The following is a 27,040-nucleotide window of genomic DNA, read 5'->3' as shown; positions in this document are numbered from 1 at the left end:
TAAAGTTAATACTTCCAGGCTTGGATGTCAAAATACTATGTACCAGTGAGGGTTTGATATTTTCAGCTCTAATGTGACATGAACCCGCACACCGGTGCTGTGTCAACAGTGTCAACAAGCACCGCGGCCAGCACTGACCCGGCATGGCATCCTGTTACAGTCACCACACTCTTACCCAATTTCATTTTTCTCTTCGGTGGCCCAATAAATGCAAACAGATTTGACCTTTACATCCGCTGAATTGATCAGTTTCTGCTTCTTATTCCAGGGCAACAAACTGGTCCTAACCTCGTAGCCCGTCAGTAGTTCAGATGCCCTGTAGATGTCTCTGATTGCAGCCCTGATGGAGAGACGAGGAGCAGAGGGCGATCATTCAGAGCCGTGACGTCGCCCCGGTGATGATCTGCAGCCCGTCAAGTCAGCAGCAGGCAGCCACCGACATACCGGATGTTAGGTGATGTGGCCTTCCACGTAAAAGGGTAAAAAAAAAAAAACAAAACTTCAGATAAAGAAGTGATGAGCTGTGCAGTGCAACAGCCATCCAGAGCTTTGGTAACAATTGGGGTATTGAGATCATGCCCTCAGTGTCGATTATTTTTCTGGATATCTGAGGTTTTAGCAACCATGGACTTCACCCTCTATGCATTTGGTGACGGGTGACTCTACAGCTGCAATCAATGATTATTTTCATTATCACTTAATCTGTCAGTTATTTTCTCAATTAGTTGTTTGGTCTCTAAGATGTCAGAAAATTGTAAAAAATGTTGATCACTGTTTCCCAAAGCTCAAGGTTTGTCTCGTTTTGTCCTGAGCAACAGTCCGCAACCCAAAGATATTCAGTTTTTTAATCATAGATGACAAAAGAAATCAGAAAATATTCACATTGAAAAAGCTAGAACCAGAGAATATTAGTATTTTCCTTAAAAAATGAAACGATTAAATAATTTGTCAATTATCAAAATAGTTGGCAAATAATTTTTTGTTGATTGATTCAGGTCTTGTTTTATTGTCTCAGTCTTGGACCCCAGAAATTGTCATTGACAGGTGTGTTGGATCAAAATTTCTCACTGAATACATTTAATGTTTTTTTAAACAAAGATTTACCCACCAGAATTTAGTAATTCAAACCTTCACATTAAAAAATAAAATGTGCAATAAAATAAATCAACAGTTAACAAAATAGTTCAAATATTTTGAAGACATTTTAAGTGAAAGGTGCAGGAGGTGGACTCAATTCTTGACATTATTTCTTTCTCTTTTTCTTTCCAATATTACCGGGCATGTTTGCCTTTATTAGAGAGAGTAGAGAGCTGACAGGAAACAAAGAGAGAGGAATGAGCTGCAACAAAAGTTCCCAGCCAGATTTGAACCACATGGTCAGCGTTTTTTAAACCAGTAGGACCACCAGGATGCCAGGGCCCCCGTATTTCAAAAATCCTGTTTCATTCCAACACTTAATCCTCAGAAAAGTTAAAAAAAAAAAAAACAATTGCAGAAGGGGAGTAGGGGTTCAGTTGTAACATCTCAATTTTCTTTAACAAGTTTGAGTCATGTCACTCATGCTCCCCTCCCCCAACTTGTTGAGAATTGTTTACACACCAAGAATGCACACCCTCATTTTTGGTGACTCTGAAGACAAATTAGTTCTTTTTCTGTTTATTTCTCAATATTTTAATACCCTTTTAGTTTCTAGATAGATTTTGTAAAAGTGTTTTTCAACTCACAGAACTGATAAATCTGATCACTGTGAAAAATGTTAAACCTGAAACTGTTGGGGAGTTAAAACTCAATTTTCTTTTTCAGTCTAGTAAAACTTTTAGCAGTAAAACAAAATGAAGATGTGAAACACAAAAGACATTTAGGATTAAGTGAGTTAGAGATTTGACAGAAGGTGTCTGATTCAGTGAACCTTCACCAGAGACGATTCAACTGTTTTCAACAATATCTGTTACACTCATGTATCCTTTAAGATTTGTTTATACAGAGGATGCAGCTGTTATTTCCAGAAATATTTTTTGGACTCATGGGAAAATGTAAATATTGTAACAACTAACCTTTCATTGCAGAAATATTCAGCCAGAAGGTCATCAGCCAACACCAATATTTTTGCTTTCTTTCCATGTAACATCAACACTACAGCAGCATATCAGTGTAGAATTAACATTATTGACTGAGGTGTTTTGACTAGTCTGTTATCTTCATTGAACTCAATTATTTGGTAACATCAGGCATCATGTTTTGAAAACACTTAGCTGTAAATTATGAAATTTGGTTGCAACATAATCAGTAGATGCTTTGTACAGGGTGGATGGTCCAACTTTTAACCCTAGGACTGCAGGATTATCATAAAGGCCTAGCCTAATTCTTGATATTATAATTTCGATTATAATTTTGATTTAATAGAACTGTTATTAGGCTAAATACATATTTTGTGTAGGCGGATGCTTTTACTGGATGTGGACATTAAGAATTTTAATAATGCTTATTTTTCAAAACACACTGTAGTTTATGGTATAAACTCTACCTCTACTCTACTGTAGCAGCTGAGCACAGTCGGGTCAGTGCAGGTTAATTTCCTCAGTTACATTACCTGCTCCACTCGCAGGTTACACCAAACATCTATAGTAAAAACTATATCTGTAGTCATGTCTCCACTAAAATATTCTGGTCTGGGGGTGTATTGTCAGCAGCACAGACACTACTGAATGATCATAAATATTATAGGAATATTATAGGAATACTAAAGGCAGCAGTGTGTCTCTATGATCCTGTCACTCCTCCATGACTACACGTTTCTACTTGTCACTTTCATCATGTACATGACACTAGCCTATAGAGTATATAGGCTACAATATAGTATAAAAATTGAGTATTTATAGTATATAGTTTCCAGAATATTGTAGATCCAAGATGATACTGAGAGAAAAAGGCGCAATTACAAATCTGTCTGTTACTTCAGCACCACGGACAGCGCCATGGATTTATCAATACACAGCACAGTTAGGCTACTTATATTTCAGAGCCATGGTCGGAGCCATAGATTCTAACTTGCGCAAACCTCAGATCAAGGATCAATGAGGAGTAGACTAACATATTCAACTAAACAACCCCTCTGTCCCTGCACTCTCTCGGCTATGAGGGGATGGAGAGGGGGGTGACAGGTCAACAAGGGGGATGGCACCCCCTTTGTTCCCCCTCAAATCGCCTACTGAACATAATCATCTATTTTAAAGACTATTTTCGCTCCACATATGGACTTGGAGCTCAAAGATAGTCCATTAATCTCATTCCCTCTTGCTAATCGAAACAATGAATCACTCCACATTATAATCACTCTTCAATCTGTTTAACCTTTCAACACGTGGTTATCAAAACGGGGTCTTATTTTGAAAGCGGTACCCGGAAGTCCCGCTTTCCCCCTGCGTGCTTGACTGCCGTGCCTGGGTGATGATTTGCTTACTCGGAGCAGGACTGAGTTTGGAGCGGGTACTGTGAAATGTGTAACCATGATGTTGCCTGGATAATCAGCGGAGGACGTTAGAAAACAAGAGGTAAGAGAAACTGTGACAGCCTTTACTTTTCTCATTCCTACTGATATTTTCAGTCAGGTGATTCTGCTCCGATGAACTACTTTTCAGCCTCAGACTAATTTAGATAATTAATTAGAGAGAAATGCCAGTTTGGTGGCGGGTTATTATAATTTCCATTTACAGCAGACATGTGGAAATCAACCCAAGTTCGCCCGCAGTCTGATTTGGGATTTCACAAACTTGATTGAGCTCAGACTGGATCGCAGCTTGTTCAGTTCACCGTCACATTTTTGTGACTATTTTGGATAAATTGGCTCTTTTATTATTCTGGCGGGACGCGTTTCCTCTAACAGCGTACAGGCAGTAAATACACGTGTTGTGGGCATTAATTTGTCGCAATGTGCCAGGATATTAAAGGTGGATTTGTGCGTCTGCACCTGATGCGCTCTGATGTTGCGGGTAGTTGAGGATGCAGCCTGTCAGCATCACTCGAGGTGCTGCTGAGTGGTCCTGCAACAATAAAGATCATATAGAGCTTAATCATCACCCTGATCGCCATTTAGGCTTTTAAATGTAGTGAAAAAAACACGCACCGAGCCGGGATTGCGCTTCATTTTCACGCTTTCATCAATATGATAGTTTGATAACTTATTTAGGGTTTTTAGCAGAGCGGCTTAATTGTCTTTAACACGTCTAATCATGAACGTGCGCAGCCTAAATTAACTAATCAGCCCTGCAAGGCGTCTGTTAATAGCAAGCCTACCTGTTGAGGGCATCGATGTGTGTGTGTGAGAGAGAGAAGGAGAGAGAGTGGGTGCGTGTGTGTGTGTGAGGAGCTTGATAAATTGAACCGTCACCTCTCAGTATGCAGACGTTATTACAGCGACGTGACCGCTCTCAACGAGACCTCAGACTAATCACCTGCAATGGAAACTGTTGCTTTGCGCTTATCGACCTGTTGTTTGCAGTTTGGTCCTTAATTCAAATAAATAAACATGTAGGGTGCATGAAATAAAAACCACAGAAGACATCAGTTAAAGCTTTACATTTCATAAAATTTTCTGATATGTTGTGATTTGTGTGCTTTTAAAAAATATTCCTATTGATTGACCATTAATTCAAGTGTACACTGGAGTGTAATTAACTGGCTTTTAAATCACATTGTGAGTGAGGCAGGCACTAATGATCCTCTAACCTCCATCCACCCACAGACCTACAACCAGCTGAACGCAAGTGAAGCAGGCAGGACAGCCACACCTCATGCGTGGGCTCAGCAAAGGTGCGAGTGGATACGGGTCTGACAAACATGGGTGTGCTCCAGCTCCACAATCCCACTCACCCCAGTACGCTTCTGCAGAGGGCCAATCAGATGCGTCTGACTGGCACCTTGTGTGATGTCATCATCACCGTGGACGGCCAGGAGTTCCCAGCGCACCGCACCGTCCTGGCCTGCACCAGCAAAATGTTCGAGATCTTGTTCCACCGCAGTAGCCTGCGCTACGCCCTGGACTTCCTGTCCCCCAAAACCTTCCAGCAGATCCTGGAGTACGCCTACACCGCCTCTCTCCAGGCCACAGCGGAGGATTTGGATGACCTGCTGTACGCCGCTGAGATCCTGGAGATAGAGTACCTGGAGGAGCAGTGCCTGAAGGTGCTAGAGACCATCCAGGCTGAGGAGAGCGAGGACGTGGCGGTGAGGAATCACAGCTCCGGAGACCACAGTGACCACAGCCGGGCCAGGCACTGGAGGCACATGTTGATGTCCAAGAAGCATTCCATACAGGATGGACCCATCCGCACCACTCCCACTGCCCTACACCACCTCGCACTGTACCACATGACGGAGAGGAGCTCTCCTGGTGCAGAACCCGAGGTGGCTCCTGGATCGAGCCCCAAGCTGGACACAGAGGTGGACATGGAGAGTTCCCAGCAGCCTCAGCACCCCGGTGCAGAGTTATCCCAGGCCTCACCCCTGGATCCTGCAAGAAGTATAAAATCAGAAAGCATGCAGGTGGATGATACCAATGGCTGCGAGGGCAGGTCCTCCAGCGCAGGGGAAGGAAGCTGCATGTCAGATCAGCCCAGAGACGAGGGCCCGGGTACACCCCTGAGAAGCAGCGTGATCACCAGCGCTCGAGAGCTACACACAGGCCCGGAGGACGGAACACAAATGGTGGGAAACGCTGTCGACTGTTTCCCCGGGATTGCCGAGAAACATCTGGCCTCCATATACTCTGCGCCCTCCAACCACACAGGGGAGGGGATGATGCCAGTGTCCGTGTCAGTGGCCCCGTCCCTGGGCGTGCCGCTGGACCCGAGGGCCTACAGCGGCCTGCTGCACCAAGGCTTGCTGCACAGGGAGCTCCTCAGCAGGCTGGGCCAGTTTGCGGCAGGGATGAGGCACGAGGGCCAGGCTCAAGGCCAGCAGTGTTGTGGCGAATGTGGGCTTCAGCTGCACAGCAGACAGGCCATGGAGCAGCACAGGTAAGAACGCACAAAACAACAACACATTTTCCTGTATTATATTTGAAATCTATTTTTACTGTGCTACATTATCAAATTAGGGTACGAAATCTAATTACAGGTTAAGGAGCCACAGTTTTAGTCTCAATAACATTTTGCTGAAAAAAAACGAAAAAAAAACCCACTGCTGCTCAACACTGTTACTGACAAACATGTCTTATGTCTGATAAAATATGTGAGGGATGTGCAGGTGCATGTGTGTTGTATAATGAATGTAAGCTAAGTACTTAATTATGCTGTTAAAAAAAGCACTGGACACGTGTCTCTTAAATTTAACAGTCTCTCGGTTTAAAGGATTTTTTTTAATGCGACAAGAGTTAAAAGCTGGAGGGAGCAACAGCAAATATGTTAATTTCTTCTCAGGGACACCTGCACTCATGTCTTAACAGTGAGACGTCTCGGGAAGTTTTGAATTGGGTCTTTGTGAGGGATTTGATATAAAGAGGCCTTGGTGTCGCATAACGCTGTTATTTACAAAGCCTTATTTTTCTAAATTCTGTTTGATTACTTGCGCTGAAGTGTGCCTCACACAACAGGCTGTCTCTCAGCCTATTTGATATGCATTCCTCTGCAGCAGCAGAGAAGAGCTGCTCAGCAGGGACCAGACTGGACGCTTCAGCTAGATGATGGATAACTTCTGCTTTTTTATTTTTTTTTATTTTTCATTTATTTATAAGCTTGTCAGTTCATATTTTGTCATGGTACACAAAAACTTAGCAACTAGCTCAATGGCAACTCATTAACTTGATTGCAGATGTTTATAATTGTGCGTGCTTAGCAGTGTTTTGACTCACCACTAATCATTAGAAACAGGACTGTGAGTCCCCAATCCTAATATGCAGCTAACCCGTGATTACTATCTCAGCATCAACCTCCAGCCTTTCCCCGCTCACGCCTGTGACTGACATTTCAGCCTCGTGCCACTCCAGAGTTGGGAGTTGAGAAACCGCCCGGTGAAACAGAGCATCCTGTGGGATATTTAGTGATGCGCGTTGCTTACTCATGGAGACAGGCCGATGTCCACAGGTTGAAAGAGCTGCATTGGTGGCACCGCTTTAGGGTGTGATAGTTGCTGTAGGTCTGTAACCAGGTCACTGAGCATACACCTGGTGTGTAGATTGACATTTTCTGGAGTTGTTAGAGGAAGATCTCCTGGCACTGTTTTAGTATTGAAAAGTTCGGAAATTAAACAGATTTTATTTTAAATTTTTACTTAAGTGATCATTACTTTGTTGAAATCTATAAATTGTGTTCTAAAGTTTTAAAGGTGACTAAATGGTTGATACTATAAGATTAAAATATTTTAGGGAATTTTTAATGGTTACTACTATCCAGTAAAATTATCTTCCCGGTTGACAAAATGTTGAAACGTCTGCTAATATAAATTATATTCTTTATAGAGGGGAGAGTTTTACTTTGCGAGGCAGCTGGAATCACAAGATTACAGGAGAATCCATCTTGTCAGGCTGACTGGTGTCCGAACCGCCAGTGGTTCGGACCAATCAGCGTCCTATGAGTATTCTCTTGTGATCTCACAAATCCAGCTGCCTCACAAGGTAAGACGGTGACAGACAGATGATTCATCCAATCACTTGCCAAGTATTTTTTTTTTTTTTTATGAAAGTGCCTGCCCTTTTCCAAACTGTTTCCAAGGACGACTTCTCAGATGGTTCTGTATAACAAACCATCTGGCGCGTCAGATTAGAAAGAGTCAGCATTTAGGAAAATATGTTTTTATTTTAACGTGTCAGTATCATTAAAATTATACTTTTTAGGAATGGAGCTTTTTGTAGTGTTTATGGTATTTTTTTTCCTTTTATTAAAACAGTTAATAGTGGAAAGAAAAAAGGAAATATGCAGAGAGAAAGATAGTGATGACAGGAGATAAAGGACATCATGGTACACACCTTAGACTGCTGGGCAATCACGATTCCCAAAATAGAAGCTTTTTAAATCTCACGTAAATGTGCAAGTAAATTGTCATCATTAAATTCAGTCAAATCTAATGTTGGTCACTGATTTCGTGTGTGCTAAAGTGCAACTCAGGACCCATTTATTTTGACCCCAGTAGTGTGTTTAACTGGAGTCTTTTTAGGCCATTTGCTCTGCTTTTAGTGGGGTGATATAAGGATAACAGTACAGATGCCTTGCATGCTTGAATGTGTGTGATATGATATGATAGGTTTTGCTGCCGGCTGAGCTTCAGCGAATCATCTTTTTTTCTCCTTTTCATAGCTGTTACAGGAGAAGCGTATGTATGTGTGTGTGTGTGTGTGTGTGTGTGTGTAGTGTTATGTTGGGATGTGAGTTTGCGTGCATGTACTTGCTGTGTGAGTATGCGTGTTTGTGTGCGTGCCCAGTGTCTTGCATTGCTGGCGGGTGGAGGCACGCGTATGTCTGCACTCTGAAATTAGCCAGATATCCTATTGTCTGTGTTCTTTTAGCATTCATGCGTTGTGATTCACAACTCCAAGGGCCTCTTACACTAATGATGCTGCATTCAGCGAGGGATTCTTGCCGGAATTAAAACATGCTCCTCTTGTTATGAGGACAATGATGCTTCTGGGTTTGGGAGACCTTACAGAAAAAGGCGCAGAAATGAGATACTTTTATTATCACAAGTGCGCTCTCTCTGTTCTTCTCGCTTTTAACGCGCTCACATTAGTGTTTGTCTTTCCACAGGAGGCTGCATAACGAGGAGAAGGGCCACGGTTGCGAATACTGTGGCAAACACTTCCAGGACAGCATGCGGCTAAGGATGCACATGCTGTCTCACACAGGTATTTAGTAACTCTCACACTCTCATCTCACAGTATTCAGTGCTTATGAAGTCTCTTGATAGTCGGCCTTTCAAATGCACCTGTTCATACTACAACCCCTCCTCCTACCAGTTAGTGCTGCTCCGAATACTTGGATCATGCTTTCTTTTCCATGCTTAGGTCTGTGTACCTCTCCCTCCCTCTCCTCTCCTCTCCTCTCCTCTCCTCTCTCTGTCTCTCTCTAGTCTCTCTCCGTTGAATCGTTTCTGTGTTTTTTCGGAGAGACTCTGGCAGCTCGCCAGCTCTGCCCCTTCTGAGTGATGACATCATCAGCTGCCGGCAGGCCTGGGTGTTCTGCCAGTGTTCCGAAGCGTGTGTGATGGCTCGCTCGCAGATGTGTGTCCAGGAACACACTGTACCCAAATGCAGACTTAATCAGACCTGACTGCTCTCCCAGCTACTTTATCCAAAATAGAGAAAGAGGAGCAGAGGGGGAGGGTGGGGTGGGGGGGTTGAGGGGGGGGGATCAGGGACTAAAAATGAAACTAAAACAGAAACAGAAACCTCAGTTGGAAAATGTGTATAGACAAGGCGAGGTCCCTGTCCTCTCCGCCTGTTTCTCTGAGGATTGTTCGGGAATGACATCCTGCTGACAGATGAGAGAGAATCTGCTTCTTTAAACTCACAAAAGACTTCACCTGAGTCGTCCCTTTTGCTTCTTCTATACCCTCTGAATAACCCTAAAACACACATACTGTCTTACTCTCAGACCTCGACAACATGCTTTGATTTTCAATTCTCAGTGACATCTACAACAGCAATACCTTTAACCTGATTTGAATTTTTGCATAAACTCTCAACATCCCAATGTGTCAACCCATAATACTACAAAAAAGAGATGTGGATCTCATTTCTTTGTCACTGTGTATTTCGGTATAGCAGCCTTAGATCCCGCTGGTTGCTAAGGAGCGAGTGCTCCACTGCTCTAATGGGCTGATTTGGTATTCAGCTCGATGCTGGCTCTTATTTTGGTATGCCAGACAAAGTGTTTTGATGGAGGACGATTGCAGCCGCGTCTGGAGACAGTTTGATGGTTTATGGATGAGAGCACACTCCGTGCCTTTGACTGCACAAGACAATGCACTATGTTCTCTTCTTCCCTTATCACACAATCTCACACAACACAACACACCACACTGGACAGCGTCACACAACATCAGGATCTACAACACTGCTGTAGTGTTACCACTATATAAACTCCTCTCTACCAAGTTTTATTTTTTGCTCCGTGTAACAAAACGCACCGTTCCAAAACAGTAACGGTTTGTTTTCAAAAATTGTTGTTTTCAAAAATGAACAGATTGGAGCTTTTTTGTTATTTGTGTGCAACACTGGGAACAGTGGCACAGTGTCTGTGTATAGAGGCATCATAAGAGTTGAAAGAGGACCACATTTAGGCTGTAGCGCTCAGAGTTCCCAAAGCTTGTGGGTGTTTTAATGAGTCATTTTAACTTCATTTAAAGCCAGCTGAGCAGAAAATAGATCAGTGAATGAGCCCTGGGCCAGTATGGATCTGCAACCGATTTACATCTCTGTGAGAGCCAACCCACATCCAAACAGCTGTGTGTGCGTGCGCGTGCGCATGTGTGAGAGAATGTGTGTGTGTGCGTGCGTATCTGTCCTATGTGTCTGTCTGTGCAGGTGTGAGGTGAGTGCAGAACAAGGATTGAGCATTTCTGCAAGCAGTATGCATACTTTCATGTCTTTCATGTCTTCATCAGAATAGACAAGGGCATTCCAAAGGTGAACTGGGAACTGTAGTTACACTGTATGCGATGGGATTTGGGGTGTTGACTCTGAAGTGTTTTTTTGATAAAGGGATGTGCCGCAGGCAGGAAGCGTCTGCTGTAGAGAGAACACCCAGTCCTTCTGTGGCCTCTCAGGCAGACAGTCTGCTCACTGTTCAGAGACTGATAACAGGGCACGGTAAATAAAACTCTTCAGCTCAGCTCTTTTTTGTCAAGAAGAAGGGCCGTTGCACCCTGTCTGGTGCCTTTGTTTGTCCTGAGTTGTGTTTTTATGGCGGTTTCCTCTGCTCCATTGTACTGTGTGCATTTGCTTCCTTGTGTTAACACCTGAAAAGCACAAGTGTGTGACAAGCGAGGCTCTTTGGTGACTTTTGAAATAGGGCGCCTTTGTTCCTCTCTTGTTGCTTCCCCCCCCCCCAGTATTTCTTTAAATGCTACATTAACTGACATAGTCTGCAATTACAAAACACATGTTTGTGTTAACTGTCTGATCAAGATACCGTCTTATTAATTTGATTTTATCTACAGCTCCTGCAGAGGCGCTGGTGTGTGATCAGTGTGGAGCAACATTCTCCTCAGAGGATGCTCTGGAAGCCCACAGGCAAACACACACAGGTATTTTACAAACGTGTGCATGCACTAACATTCCTCTCTCTCTCTCTCTCTCTCTCTCTCTCTCTCTCTCACACACACACACGTTTAACCTGGGCAGCATGCATTGAGCTGTCTAGTAAGCCGTGACTACTGGACCTGTGAACGTGGGTCTAAACTTGCTTGTCATGCTGGCTGGGTTAAACTGTTCCTGTCATGATGCTCCATAATTTATCAACAGGGAGGTGGGAGGCCACCTCCCTGTTGATAATATCACCCACTAATATCTCTTGGCATCCAGAGCCACTGCATGCCATTTCGTTACAGCAGTAGCTTTAGAGTGCCAGCATTACAGCTTCACAGACATACTATCCTCACCTCCGGCTGTGGAATTATTTACCTTACACTCGCACAGTCAACAACAACAAGATGAACACTTTTTGACTTTTGCAATGATCTCAGATGAAGAAAATGTCTGAATCACAACTTTTTCTTGTACAGAATATGTGTGGCATTAACAGTTGGCATCAGGACGAATCCAAATAGTTTTTTTTCGTAAAGGCTGTGTGTCTTTTGGCTGCACAAACCTGGATGGTGATTTAGAGATTTAAAATCTTGGCTCTTTGGAATTTAGAAAAACCTGCCTGAGGAGCTGAAGTCATTTTCATCTTTCACATAAATTTCTAAAAACCCTCCTGCCCAGACTTCTATATTATTAGTAGCAAGAAAATGTTATTTATATGAAGTACTTTCCAAAACAGAGGTTCTAAAGTGCTTTACATGAGGGAGAAAAGAGAAAGAAGGAGATAGAAAGAAAGACAGAGAGGACAATATAGAAAACAAGGGAGAATTAACCCATTAATAAAATTCATAATAACCAAGAAAAAGCCAAAGTAAGTAAATAGGTAGATCAGTATTGGTATTATTAATGGTACTACTGTAAGAGTGTTACTATTATCAGGAGTGTTATTATTACTTTTGGTGTCAATGTATAATTAGAATAGACCTATAAAGAGTTTACAAGTTCTCAGCAATGACTTTATAACAGGTAATAAGTAATTAATGCTTTCTCTATCAACTACAACTTAATTTATGACCAGAGTGGAAATTTGTCCTGGAGCCAGATGAAACAGACCACACACAGAGTTGAACATATTACACATAAAACATATCATAAAAACATGTAAAACAAATGCTAAATCCCACCACACAAGCTCACATAAAACAGTATACAACAATGTGTCCGTAATAATCCATAAAAGTAAATAAATATAAAGACCTCTTGTGGTTGTCTGGATGTGTGCCAATATTAAACTAAGCATTTTTAGGTTTGTGATTTGCTTTGTGTTTTGAGCTCTTTGATTAATGAGGAATGACCCCTCCTGTGAATTGTTTAACGCCTGATAACTTCTGAAAGAAAGCCTCAGAACTTCTGAGCAAAAGAAAAATGCTTCAATGATTTACAATAACATGATTAACAGCAGGCTGGTAACCAACCAACCAGCTTAATACTGATCTTTAAAGCTAAACTGATAAAAATCATTACTAACAACTTTATGAGTTACCCTTGTTGTAAAGTGGTACTTTAACTATTTTTCACTTCAAGCTCATGGGAGAATACTCAAGAGTAAAGGATAGGTTCACAAATATTCTAGTCTGGCTTAAAACAATAGTCAGGTGCTCGTGTGAACATCGCTGTAATCATTCTGTCTGTTCTTAACAGGCATTAAAAGATCGCTTCCTCATGCTCTTTCAGTGGGAGTGATAGGGGACAAAATCCGCAGTCCTTGTTATGTGCAAAAATGTCAAGTGAATATCTTCCAAAGTTAAAGTATTTTTAGTATAAAATTCTCTCTTTGTTTCTGCGGACAGTGTTTCCCAGTTGAGCTGCAGTGGAGAATAGTAACAAAAAAGGGAATTTGTACTAAAAAAAGGCTTGATTTGATTAAATTGGACGGCTGGAGCCTGATATTAACATCAGATAAAGTTTTGAATACAGTTTTGCACAGAAGGACGACTGCAGCTTTAGTCCGCTATCACTTACACTGTAGGGATCTTTTCAGTGTGGACAGGAGGACAGATTAAAACAAGTAAAACCTGTTTCAAATATTCACATGGGCACCTGCAATTTCCTTTTTGGAGTTAACAAAATAATCTTATGACACACTTGGAAAAATTGTGAACCAGTGTTTGACTCAAACCTCTCCAACCGTGGAAAAAAAAAAAAGCTGTATTGTTGTCAGACGGTACATATGCCTGACAGTGTCTGAATCCACACCTTTTCTGCAACTGTCAGAGAAAGGTGATAACCCTCTCAGGAGCATTGGCATGTAACTGTAACTCCAGGTGGCACACACAGTATGAATAGTTAATGGATGTGGACATGGAGGGGTGTTAACGATGCCCAGAAGTTTCTACCCTCATCTCCCCGAGTTGTAAACACCCAGAGCTCGGTTTCAGCTTGGCAGTGTTTCCAGAGCAGGGTACAGGAGGGCATTACTCTCTCGTTTTGTCATGGTCTCAGCTTAGTCTTCTGTGACGCATGAACCCTTTTTTTTAACTGACTTTTATTGTAGGTCTCACAGGCTATGACATGAGCTACAAGTAATTTAATCAGCTGTGTTGAGGTTATGTGAGGAAATGATGACATTTCTCCAACTCCGTGCAAAGATTTACATTTAATAACTATCACCTGGTATTTTACTTCCACTAAAACACGCAGTGTCTTTCAGCGTTCAGTGCCGATGGTGCTGCCACAACTTTAATTTGCCATGTGGCATAACCAGTGAGCCAAATGAGTTTCCTCTTAGCAGATTAACACTTGTCAGACCTCAGCAGCTGCAACGTTGCTGTCCACCTCCTCTGGAGGGGAAATAATACTACTTTTGGGAGACCTTACTCTGAAGCAATTTGGCAACACTGGCTGTAAGACTAGTTTACAGTGAAAGTCTCTTTAGCCATTTTGATATGTCAGAGGTGAATGGCCGTGGGTTGCTGAAGTTTGAGATCAAAGAGAGAAGGAGGGGGGCAGGGGGGATGGGGGCGGAGTGGACTGTGGGAAGGGGGTAGGGGGTATGTGAGGACTTCCTGAAGGCAAGAGGGTTGCTGTTGGTGTTGGATGCCAGGAGTAAGAGGAAAACAACATCATGTGCTGCTGTTTACTCCTCACTACAGCACTGTCATAGTCTCCTCTGACCTACTTGCCAGTGCCCAAAATAAAAGAATGGATCTGTCTCCGAATCGCTCTCACAACAAAGGGGTTTGTTTCATCAGAGCAAGTCGAGGCTCTGGGGCACCAAGCTTTCAATTTTTGGAAAACCCAAGACTGAAGCTTATCTACAGCACACACAGAAATCAACTGTATATGCTTCAAACCATGCTGGCTAACCATTTTGCCACCTTGCCTTCAAGGCAAAGGCCATAAGAGTGCTGGCTTTGTGTACTCACAGCAGCTGCACTGTTTCCACACATTACAGGCTGCTTCATCAAGTGAATAATATTACCTTCTGTCCGAGCCCTAATTAAACAGTGCTGTAGTCCAGTCAGATACAGCCTGGACTTTATAATGCAGCCCTCTTAAAGCAGACCTTTTAGCTTGCCTAATTGCATGTCCGTCATCACACTGCATCCTCCTGTTAATACCCGGTTGTAATTCATACAAGCCTTAAACTGAAATGAATGGTGCTCCATTTTGCCATTGTGCCCCCTCCAGTATTTATTTGCACCGACTGTCATGATACACAAAGCCCTGTGAGCCGCTGTCATTTCACTTGTAGTGAAATACAGTAAGATGGAGAAAATATTGTAAACATTCTTGGAATTGAGGCGGCTGAAACCGAGTGTGACCTCAATAAACTGGTCCATGGAATGGTGGTTAAACACGAGCAACGTATCTCTTGTTGCATTAATTATTGAGTCGGTTGTTCCTCACTCAGGTAGATTAGCAGTCTACTGATGAGTGCCCGGGGTTGTTTAAGGTACTGTAGCGTTTGTGTGTGTGTACGTGTGTGTGTGTGTGTGTATGTGTGTGCTTCTAGAGCCACCACATCTACAGGGAGCTGTCTTCATGAACACATACAGTAGTAACATGAACACACAGGGTCATGTGAGGTCTAGCACATAATGCAGCCTGCATGACTGTGTATGTTTAACTGGGTGAACTGGGCGAACTGAGCCAGCAGATGACTGTATATACACTGAGAAAGGCCTTAGGACATGGTTTATAGTTAGTGTCGTCACATTGCATACTCTAACTGGCGGACATGATAGGACATGATGTAATATTTTAAACTGTGTTAAATTCCTTTCCTTTTTTAATAGCAGCGGGGGATTTGTTTAGCTTTGATTTGGCTGTCATTCACAATTTACTGAAACAAGCTCCGTGATAGATCAAATTCTGCTAGTATTTATTAAAATAAAGACAATTATTTGCAAAATACTCATTAAAATGAGACGTTTTGTTTCCATATAATTTAGCAGATTTAAAAAGAAATTATTCACAAATCAATCAGTTTAATTGGTGGGCTCCAGAAACTAAAGTTAAGATGAACACAGAAGAAATTATACAGATTTGTGGTCGTCACTGAATACAATCTCTTGTTCAATTTGCAGTGGGTTTACTCCCAGATTCTCAGGGTGGGAAAACTTTTGTTTGCCGCTTGAAAAGAAACAGGCTGCGCTTATTTGTGAATGAAGGGATTAGCTTGAACACTTCACCCCAACAAGGACCATGATCCTATCTGGTTGCCTAGACACATGGTTTTGTTTCTTAGGCAGCGTGAGAGCCTGGCTGGCTCCCACCTCAGTTGAACTGAATAAGTGGCAGATGTATGAAGGCAGACCATGTTAAATCACATGAGCATACGCATCGTCTTAGTGGAGACATGCTGAAATAGCATAACAACCGCAAACCGTCCTGAATTACTAACCTAATTGTGCATCAGACATGCAGCTCAATAATGTAATGTACACAGTAAAATGTTTATATTTTCTGGATTATGGGAGCATTGCCTGAAAGTAAATCATTATTCTCACTGTTAAGGCTCCCTCCCACAAGACACAATGCTCAGTCAACTCTCCAGCCTTTGAGGAATACCATTGATTACATGGTATTTACCCCATTGAGGGCCAAGGGTCAGGGGGTCATCCTGTGCCTTAAATCCCAAATCCCAAGCCCATTGTCTGGTTAAGGGTGAGAAAGCAGGGGGCAATGACAGCCAACTTTAGGGCTTATTCTCTCATAAAGAAGCTCCTCTTCACTTACTTACTGCTTACTGGAAAACTCTACAACTGCAAATCCTTTTTGTTTGAAAAGTTAACAGGGCGCAGCAAGGCGAAATGCCACCACTAACACATACAAACACTTCCCTGCCTCCGAAGGTTTTTGTTTACACTTCAAGATATTATTTGTTATTTCTATTTTCAGCGTCGGCTGCGTAGAATAAACTGAAAACAACTGTTGAGCTGCTGTCATCGTGTGTCAACCTGAGATCAAGAGTGAGATTCTTATGACAGAATATTTGTCATATTTCTTTACTCAAGTTTCAGTATTGTTGGCGACAGAAGGAGGATCAGGATATAGATCTGTGAGTGTCTGCGAGTGTCAGGGAGTAACGATTTACCTCCACAAAGAAGCCAGGATGTTAAACTTTCTGAGCAGACAGAAGAAAGTGCGCAACAATCATATATTAACAATATATGATTGTTAATAAGGAGTGTTTGGAAAGAAAATAATTAGCTTTGAAGTATCTACAAGTTGGATACTGTGTTATTCAGTTAGTTGAGGGCTCTCCACTTTAAGTAACTGTGACCAGTCTGGACACTTTGGAACAGAAAGTACTCCCCCTGCTGGCTGCAGAAAATATTGCAAGAGAAACTGGTTAAAGTGGAACAAGGCTCTATATCACAGGTCATGCAGAGACTGCATTTTCTGCTTCTTAAATGTCTTTAGCCATTTTTAGATATGTCATTACCCAGACTTCACTGCTGCACAGTGCATAGTGAGCAGGCATTAGTTAGGTATGACTCAGGCAGACAGTAAAGCTGGTTAGACAGTGAAAGGATTTCCTGTATGGTCAGCGGTTCGGAGTGGGGAGGGTGCAGAGGCGTTGAGAATGGAAGGTCTTTTGTCTTCAACTAAAATATTGTGATCCGTGGGTGAGAAAGGTCCTTGGTCATTAGCTGACAGCATAAAGAAAGGGATTGTAGGAGTTGCATGAGGAGCCTATGACTAATGGGCTTGGTCAATGAGGGCCTGAACCTCATTGTGTGCCCTTTGTGCTAAAGTCCACAGGCCAAAGCCTCTGAACAGGTGCAGTACATTCCACTGGATCGCCTCCCTGTAGGATTGCAGATCAGGGAATGTCTTTCATCCCATCTTCTTTCTGTTAATGATTACGAATGATCGGTTCTATTAGTGTCTTTTCGGGGGGAAATTTCAAAACTATGTTCAAAAAGGAGAGCCGTAATTTCAAAAGAAGAGGTTTTGTGTGTCTGCGTCAAACTGCACATCTGTGAAATGTTGAGTCTCAAAAAGTGTCTTTGGCTTTGTTTGAGCAAATTGTAATATGTGGATTAGAAAACAATGCATGGCAAATGTTTTTGATTTATCCCTCAAAATTTAACACTTGAAATCCTGCCTGCCTGCTACACACTGGACCCACACCAGTTAGCCTACTACAACAATAAGTCAACAGAGGATGCCATCTCCACGGCACTCCACTCTGCTCTGACACAACTCTTACGTTAGAATGCTGTTCACAGACTTCAGTTCAGCATTTAACTCTGATCTCCTTCAAACTTATCTCCAAGCTTAGCCAGCTTGGTATCAGCACATCCCTCTGCAACTGGACTCTGGACTTTCTGACTGATAGACAACAGTCTGTTAAGTAAGACTCCTTCTTTACTACCACCCTGAATATCGGCGTACCACAAGGCTGCGTGCTTAGCCCTCTTCTGTACTCCTTGTTCAACCATGACTGCTTTCCTCTCTATGGCTCAAACACCAGCAAGACCAAGGAGATCATTGTGGACTTCAGGTGGGCTGGGAGCCATGCACATACCCCCATCTACATAAACTGAGCTGTAGTGGAGTGTGTGTTAAGTTCAAGTTCCTTTGCATCCACATCTCAGATGATCTCACCTTGTCCCTAAAGTCCTCGATCCTAGTTAAAAAGGCACAACAGTGCCTTTACTTCCTATGGAGACTTAAGAAAACTCACCTGTGTCCCAGACTACTGGGGGACTTCTACCACTGAACCATTGAGAGCATACTCACGAACTGCATCTCAGTGTGGTGCTCCGCATCAGACAGTAAATCACTCAAGCGGGTGGTGAAAACTGCCCAACACATCACCAGCACCCAGTTACCGACCATCAAGAAGATTTATCACAAGCGCCGCCTGGGCAGGGCAAGAAACATCATCAAGGATGTCTTTCATCCTAACCATGGTCTTTTCACCCTCCTCCTATCCGGCAGGCGTTACAGGAGCCCCCACTCCTGCACCAGTAGGCTCAGAAAGAGCTTTTTTCCTGAGGCTGTTACCCTGCACTCCACACCACCACTTTAATAGCATCATTGCACTTATTACTGCACTGTTTACAGTACTTTAATGAACATGCAATTTGCACTATTCGTATTTTGCAGTCTGAACCCCTACACTGTTCAAATAATGTTACTGTACACATAACCAACTATACATATGTTGTTTATACTCTGCATACTTTACCAAATGTACAATTGCTGTTCATGTATACAACCTATTTTCTAACTCTGTCTGCTTTTCCTCTGTACAGACGTATTTAAAATATTTACATATATAATATTTGTATATTGTAACTTTCCACCGTTCATCACTGTACATATTGGAAGACATATTATCACTTATGCTGTAGCACTTACTTTCCTGCACTCATCTGTAAATAATACTGTATTTTTGCACTTCTGGTTGGACGCTAACTGCATTTCATTGGCTTTGCACCCGTACTCTGCACAATGACAATAAAGTTGAATCTAATCTAATCTAAAAATGTGAATTTACGTGATTTGTTTCTCTTTCTTTCTACTTTGAACAGGCTTGTCTGTTAACTTGATTGAACCTAAAGCAAGTGTCTGACACTCTTCCCTCTTAGTATGAGTGTGCTGTATCCCTTTCCCTGCGTTAATTCCAATTTAATTGCCAGTTGCCTCAAGGCACTTCAATAACAGTAACAAATGATTTGATTTAGTGGACCTCATCAGACTGCATTTTAAATGCGACACAGCAACCCCACTTGAATTCCAATGAAGTGCTGGCACGGTCCTCTGTTTACTAATGATCCTCCGCTGGAGATGTCTGATTGAATCTGAGTCAGGAGCAATGGGACCTGCTAGCATTGTAAATGATCTGCAACCTGAGCAGACAGAGAAATAAGGACCTCATAATCTCACATTAGAGCCTTACTCTCCAGGACATGCACATTATGTCCAATGCGACTGATTAACCAGTCCCTCAGTCTTACCACACATATGAATTTGCATCGGTGTGAATGCCAGAATGGATTTGAGTGCTGGCGTACACAAGTGTTGACTGTATGACAGCCAATGTATCTTCTTCACATAGCCATTTTGACTTAAACTACCCTGCCAGCGACTCCCTATCTGTATTCCTCTCCACACTCTGTGCAACAGGAAAGCAGCCCCAAAGAGATGCCAGGTCACACACAGGATTAAACTGGATTGTGTTTTTTCCTGCAGTCCTGCCTTTAATGGCTTGATATCACTACTTAACATTCTGCACAGAGCGCATAGTGTAGGCATCATTTAGGGTGGAGCTACTATCAGCCGCTCTTTAAGCACAGAGACAGAGGACTTCACAGGCTGGAGCTGACTCCTGATGGGGAATGAAGAGAATAATTACACATCTAACACACCAGGAAGGAGCCATTGATTGTGTGATTGACATGCTGTGCATTGTGTGGGAAATTCTTAAAGAAAACAATGACTTTCATGGTTTAAAATAGAATGTATAAAGACTCACAGTTGAAAGTGCCTCTGGGCTTTTAGGGGAGTTAGTTTAGGTAGAGGCACTTGCTCTTTGAAAGAAGCTTTTCCCTCAGAGGACTCACACAAAAGTTGAAGTGACCCAGTTTCCCCACTTAAGGCCCTTTCTGTGTATGGTACTAAAATAACTGTGCGTCTGTGTCTTGTGCGTTCTCCAGGGACTGACATGGCGGTGTTCTGTCTGCTGTGTGCAAAGCGCTTCCAGACCCAGAAGGCCCTGCAGCAGCACATGGAGGTCCATGCAGGCATGCACAGCTACATCTGTAGCCACTGTGAGCGCCCCTTCCCTAGCCACACCACACTCAAAAGACACTTGCGCTCGCATTCAGGTAATCATTTGCACCATCACCCTTGTCTATAGTGTTATCTCCTGTCATATAACATCAAAATGTATTGTCAAAAGCATGCATATGTTGAAACTGCCTTTGAAGACAAAGACAGCTGTATTTATTTCTGTATATGGGTTAAATTCCTCAGGTTATTGGCTTTAAGGTTTTAGTTGATTTGCATGCATCCTCTCCCATCCTCCTTTTTCCTTCTGTATAAAATGACTCACCTCTCTGATGACAGCACTCTACCGTTATGGCCGGTGCATAATTTGGGCAATTTCATCCTGTTTATATTTTGGGTTCTTAGACAGCCTTTGGGCTTCTGCAATTCACAGCTGTCAGTTCTAGTGTGGTTAACCCAAAATGATAGAGGAAACCCAAATAAATATTGAAGGGAAAGCAAATGGAAATGACTTGTCTGTGTGTTCTACCGAGGGTGAGTCTTAGAGCCGCAGGAGACGGAGAGATATTTACTGAAAAGATGTCCCCCTTTCTTCTTTTACCTTAAATAACACTCCCAGCTGTCAGGACGGCTTGATGTCTAGACAGGAGAAATACATAATTGATGTGAAGAGACAGAAGTGAAGGGAGTTTTGGCCATGGCAGCGTATCTTGTTTGTATGCCATTCTGCTTGGAAGTAACATTTTGTAAATGTCATCTGCTCCACAGTGGGGTGGGGGATTGGGGAGAATCGGCCTGTAATGAGGAGAGCAATGTATCCTCTGACTTGGCTGTTGCTGTGGACACTGAGATAATGAGGCACATAGGTCATTGGAGATGAGTCAAACCCTCAGCCTAGGAGAGAAATAGATTAACTACAGTATAGAGAACAGAGCAGCACATGCCTGGAGGACTTTTATTAGCTATTAGCAGACAGCCAAGGGGAGTGTCCTCATGTCATAACATTAGCAACATCTGAAAGCACAAATATTCCCCTGCTTGATATGCATGTGCAGAAGGGGCTCTGTGACTATTTGACCTATGCAGTTACATATGCACTATATCATGTCGTGCCAAGGATAAAGTTAGCGTTAAATGCCTCTCATGAGATAATAGGCTGTGTTTGTGTTGTGGCTGCTGTTGTGACATGACTGTGTTTTCAGGCGATCACCCGTTTGAGTGTGAATTCTGCGGGAGCTGTTTCAGAGACGACGGCACGCTAAGGGGCCATAAACGCATCCACACAGGAGAGAAGCCTTATGAATGCAACGGCTGTGGGAAGAGGTTCAGCCTCAAACACCAGCTAGAGACACACTACCGTGTACATACAGGTGAGAGAAGTCAGAGGAATTGTCGCACTGGGTGACATGTTCCTTCATTATTATGAACATCGACACTGACTTTGTTTTGAGACGATCCCACGTACACCGTTCTGCTGCTGTAATCGCTTGAAATGTGTATTAATCCACTGGCAGAAAACAGTCCCTGAAAAATGCACCTTGTGCTCCTGTTCATGTAACATTTGATAAAAACTACAAAGCTCAGCTGTTTAAGATATTATTGAGCCTTTATGAAAATATAACAATGGACTTTGACACACAAGGTAGAGAAGTCAGAAAATATTGACAGTTTTGGTCTTTTCATGGGACTGTTGACAATAAGAAAGATATACTGTAGAATTGGAGTTGCAATGATTAGTTGATTAATTGATTAACAGAAAATTAATCAGCAACAATTTTGATAATTGATTAATCATTTAATATTTTCTGATTAAGCTTGTCAAATGTAAATATTTTCTGTTTTTTCATAGTAAATTGAGGTAACGTTTTTAATAAATGGCCTTGAAATCTATTTAAACCTAGACTGAATAAATCTTAACTGAGTGTCTTTATATTGAATTATTTCATATTAACTACTAATGAACAATTCAATTAAATCCCTAAAATGTTCAACAAGTCAAAATTTCTCTCCAGCTACATTTTACTAACCACTATCTGATATGTCACTGTGGTCAGAGAGAAACCTCCTTCGTATTTCTGGTGGATGACGCTGTCTGTCAGCAAACCGATATAGGTCTCATTCTGGAGATCAAACACACAAACACACACACACACACACACACACACACACCACTCAATACCACAACAAATACAGTGGACTGAAATACAGGTGAATCCTATTTCACCTGGCCGGCCTCTGGCTTCAGGTCTACAAGGTTAATGCTGTATCGTTGAATTTTTCAGGTGAGAAGCCATTCGAGTGTAAGCTGTGTCACCAACGGTCCAGAGACTACTCGGCTATGATCAAGCACCTGCGCACTCACAACGGAGCGTCTCCGTACCAGTGCACCATCTGCCAGGACTTCTGCCCGAGCCTGGCCGCCATGCAGAAGCACATGAAGGGCCACAAACCGGAGGAGGTGCCGGCAGACTGGAGGATAGAAAAGACTTACCTGTACGTCTGTTACGTCTGAGCGGGACTTGGACCTCATGCACAGTCTCACACACACACACACACACAAACACACTCACACACACAGTCACTGCTGGGTGAAAACCTTTTAACTCTGATGCTGATAGATTACGTGAATCTCTATGGGTTAAAAAAAAAAAAAAAATTGAAAAATGCATTGTGGGAAGTTGTCATTCTGGTAGATACAAGGTTTTTACCTGACAACAGAGACATGCAAGCATGATGCAAATGTGTGTACATGCTAGGGCTGCAACAAACAATTACTGTCATTATTGATTATTTTTACTATTGAGTAATAAATCATTTAGTCTGAAAAATGTCAGAAAGTAGTCACCTCTTTGTGACAAGATGACAGTCCAGCCCAAAGAGAAAAGCAGCAAATTAGGGCTGCAACTAATGATTCCTTTCATTTTTGATTAATCTATCGATTATTTTCTTGATTAATCGATCAGTTGTTCGGTCTATAAAATGTTTCCCAAAGCCCTAGATGCAGTCTTCTTTTGTCCCGACCAACAGTCCACAACCCAAAGCTTTTCAGTTTACTATCATAGAAAAGTAAAGAAACAAGAAAATATTCACATTTAAGAAGCGGGAACTACTGAATATTTCACACTTTTTCCTTTAAAAAATGACTCAAAAAATTATCAAAATTTGATTCATTTTCTCTCAACCGATTAATTGTTGCAGCTCTATAGAAAATTCTCACATTTTGAGATGCAGGAAACAATTAATATTTAGTATTATTCCCTGAAAATTTACATAAACGATCAATTAATTACCAACATTTTGTTATCTGATGACTTGTTTCAGTCCTAGTGCACACAAACATACACACACAGATATTCTCCCTCCCCCTCTCTCTCTATCTCTCACACACACACACACACACACACACGCACACACAGTTTTGATAATAACTGTATCTGTAATGGATCCACTGTGGTTAAAAATCAATGCCACAATGGCTGTGACTGCTGACCTGTATGTGTAGCAGGAGCTTTTTGATTGATTGCTAAACCATCAGGAAACCTGAGTCATCTCCTATGATTGTGCAGTAAACGTTGAAAATAATTCCACGAAGGCTTTGATTGGCTGAACTTTGCAACATTTTCTCTCCTAATTTCCTGTGACTTCTCAGTTTGTTTGTTTTTTTTTTCCCTGCTGTTGGGTTTTTATTTTAGAGTTGTTTATTTTCTGCATGTTTTACTTGAATGGCTGCCACGTTTTGACCTCATAAGCTTGATCTCATTAATTGCCTTGTCTTTTCTTGCAGTGGGTGTTATTTGTTTCGAGGTAGCTGGCTCACAGTTTGCGTTTCTCTTGCAATGCAATAGGTTTTGCTATTTATATGTTGTTTATTTGTTACCAAATATGTGCTGATTATCATCACACAGTCAGTGTCTCTTGAGATGATTTCTTGTAGAGCGAGCTCTACTGTACCTCTCCACACTTTTCACTGTTTGTTTTAAAACCTACTGCAAATTGTTCAGTCATGAGTAGTTTTAATTTTCTAACAAACACCTTCATAATTTAAATGGTCAAACAGTGTGTAAAAAAAAAAAAAAAAAAAAAATGCGAAGAGCCTCAACATGGCTTTTAAGTGTAGTTTTTTATCATTAACTATATATAGATGTCTTATAAAATCTCAGAATCAGAATTTTCTAGGAGAAAATTGAAGAAAACATGAAAAGAAGTTGTTGTGTTTTTTTTTACAAAACATGAAAAGAAAATTCTGACATTGAATCACTATGAGCAGGTTATTGTCAGTCGTAGCGTAGCTGTAATGTACAAACTGTCATGGTATGTTATTCCCGTGAGTGAGCCTAACACAGGCCTTATAGAGTTAAACATGTTGTATTTTTGTATTACAGTAATTTGCTATCTGTTTACATTTGGTATTATTTGAGAAACATCTTAATGTGTGTGTGTTTTATAAGTCTCTGATTTGATTAAAGATCCCTCCCTTGTGCCTCTTTTATAAGTAGAGCATTGATGTGCTTGAGTACATGGGTCTGTGCTATTGGTAGTTGTTTCTGGGTGTTTGTTTATTGTTACTTAGTTAAAGATAGACTGCCATGTAGATCCACTTGTCTGAACATTGCAACTGGAAGCAACATACTGTGATAGTGGCTGATACTCTGATGCAAGTTCCAAGCAATTTTGATGTAAAAGTACACGCTTGCCTCAAATTGTTCCCTTCAAAGTGACAATGGACTGAGATCTTTGGATGAAAACAGTGTGTATAACAAATCTTGGCGTCTGTGGGCATTACCGATGCCCTCTTAAGTAGCCAACAACACTCAGTGCCATGAGAACACACATTCACTGTATCTATTCTACATGAACATGCACTATAAATGGATTTCCTCGGTGGACCAAAAGAAATAGAGCACTTTTGTTTGAAAAGGGTTTTTTCTTTGATCTTTCTATGTTGTGATAATGCAGATGTCCTTTTATTTGATGTGTCCTAGAAGGATGTGATTAGCATTGTTTAGATTATGTCAATGTCTGTCTACCTCAGGGCCAGATCAAAGCTCGACCTGGTGTCCAATCAGGGTTGTTCTTCTTGCCATGTGTGCAGTAAAATCCCTCTTCATTACAGCTTTGTAACACAGTGTGTGAAAGTGTTTTTTCTCAGTGTGGATTCAGGCACAACTCTGTATGCGTCAGTGTTCGGTGGCATGGTTAAAAAAAGAATAAAACAATTTACTATTTTATGCATTCTGTCTCATTTGCTGACTGTTTCTGGTGTCTGCTTTTAATAATTAACACACTTCATCAACACCACTCGTCATGCTCCAAATGTGTTCATTTGAACTATTGATTATATAAAAGTGGAACGATTTCAACTGTTTATTCATTACTTTTAGCTTTATATTTTAATCATATATTCATTTAGATTTTTATTTTTTACCATTTATACACAACTTTGAGCTTTCTTTTTAATCATTAATTTATTACTTTTAGCTTTCTATTTAACCATTTATTCATAAACTTTAGCTTTCTATTTTAAATATTTATCCATACCTTATATTCTAACCATTTATCCGTTTACTTAAAGCTAAATATTAAGAATCATTCGCTTAATCGCAGCATATGTGTGTTCAGATGATACAATATGTGGATACATTTCTTTTTAATCAGAATTTCTTTTTATTCAAATTAGATAAGCTACTCCACAATCTTTCCATGTACCCTCTGGCAACTGCAGCTACCCTCTCCCAGGGTAGCTGTATGGTCTAACTCCTCTCTCTGCAGCCTCTGTGGTCCTGATTCAACCTCAACATTTCACTTTTACAGCACTGCTATAGCCCTACCCATCATCTGCACAAAGACAAATGCTGCTGATCCCTCTTACCGGTTTATTGGCTCCTGCCACAAACCTTCACAGTCTTAAGCTGTTTACAGAGTTTATGTGTCATCTGGGCTACTTGCAAGCAGCTGGAGTCACTCCAGGCTCTGAAATGACCTCTGATGGCTCTCTGCCAGGGCCACAGCTGGCCAGTGTTTTATCCAGATGTGGAAGGAGCTAAGAATCACTTTATCAGATCTGCCAATGCTCCCTGCACAGCACAGTGAAAGTGAGACTGGTGAAACACAGTCAGACCTCTTAATTACAAGTACTGGCAGCATTTACTTTACATTTTTCTCATGCTGGGTTTTCATGTTCGCCTAATGCCTTTGGGATTGAACAGGTTATTGTGCCAGTGCAACGTGTTCTTTCGGTTTCCATTTCTATCATTCCCATAAAGTAGCCTGTGAGTGTTTTATTGTGTGATCTATTTTCTAGTTATATGACTTCAATCCCATCAGTTAAATTCCAGCCTGCAGTGTTTACAGTTTCTCTCTGCGATGATCATACTCTCTTGTTTTCTAGCGCAGTCTGTGTTTTTTCAGCTCACTCGGTTTCGCCACAGGGATAATTTAAGTTTCATTTTAGCTGCAGTTTATGACTACATTCAATTTTCTCCGCTAAACTCATTTTCCACTCAACAACAGCCTTAACATGGTGAACATATGCGTAAGTGCTATTGATATAATAGAAGA

The 27,040-nt window shown here is 41.6% G+C and overlaps 1 protein-coding gene across 2 annotated transcripts; it reads left to right on the top strand.

Moving 5' to 3' along the window:
* Positions 1-288: 288 nt before the first annotated feature.
* zbtb16b (zinc finger and BTB domain containing 16b) lies at positions 289-23,435 on the top strand. Of its 2 annotated transcripts, none has more exons than XM_044354006.1 (7): positions 289-479; positions 4,742-6,014; positions 8,736-8,833; positions 11,149-11,235; positions 20,410-20,580; positions 21,685-21,852; positions 22,765-23,435. In XM_044354006.1, exons 2-7 carry the CDS (start codon positions 4,837-4,839, stop codon positions 22,992-22,994), a joined length of 1,932 nt encoding a protein of 643 aa, XP_044209941.1. In that variant the 5' UTR covers positions 289-479; positions 4,742-4,836; the 3' UTR covers positions 22,995-23,435. The 2 variants fall into 2 exon arrangements, with proteins under 2 accessions (XP_044209941.1, XP_044209940.1); XM_044354005.1 differs by lacking the exon at positions 289-479 and adding an exon at positions 2,538-3,551.
* The last annotated feature ends 3,605 nt before the right edge of the window (positions 23,436-27,040 follow it).

Source organism: Thunnus albacares, chromosome 6, assembly GCF_914725855.1.
Source record: "Thunnus albacares chromosome 6, fThuAlb1.1, whole genome shotgun sequence".
Taxonomy (NCBI): domain Eukaryota; kingdom Metazoa; phylum Chordata; class Actinopteri; order Scombriformes; family Scombridae; genus Thunnus; species Thunnus albacares.
This window is presented reverse-complemented; position numbering and strand designations above follow the sequence as displayed.

Bases quoted from the DNA above. Each gene is read 5' to 3' on its own strand.
- zbtb16b (XM_044354006.1), top strand. From the start codon at position 4,837: ATGGGTGTGCTCCAGCTCCACAATCCCACTCACCCCAGTACGCTTCTG. The intron at 8,834-11,148 runs GTATTTAGTAAC...TTTTATCTACAG, and splicing joins GCACATGCTGTCTCACACAG to CTCCTGCAGAGGCGCTGGTG. The intron at 21,853-22,764 runs GTGAGAGAAGTC...TGAATTTTTCAG, and splicing joins ACACTACCGTGTACATACAG to GTGAGAAGCCATTCGAGTGT.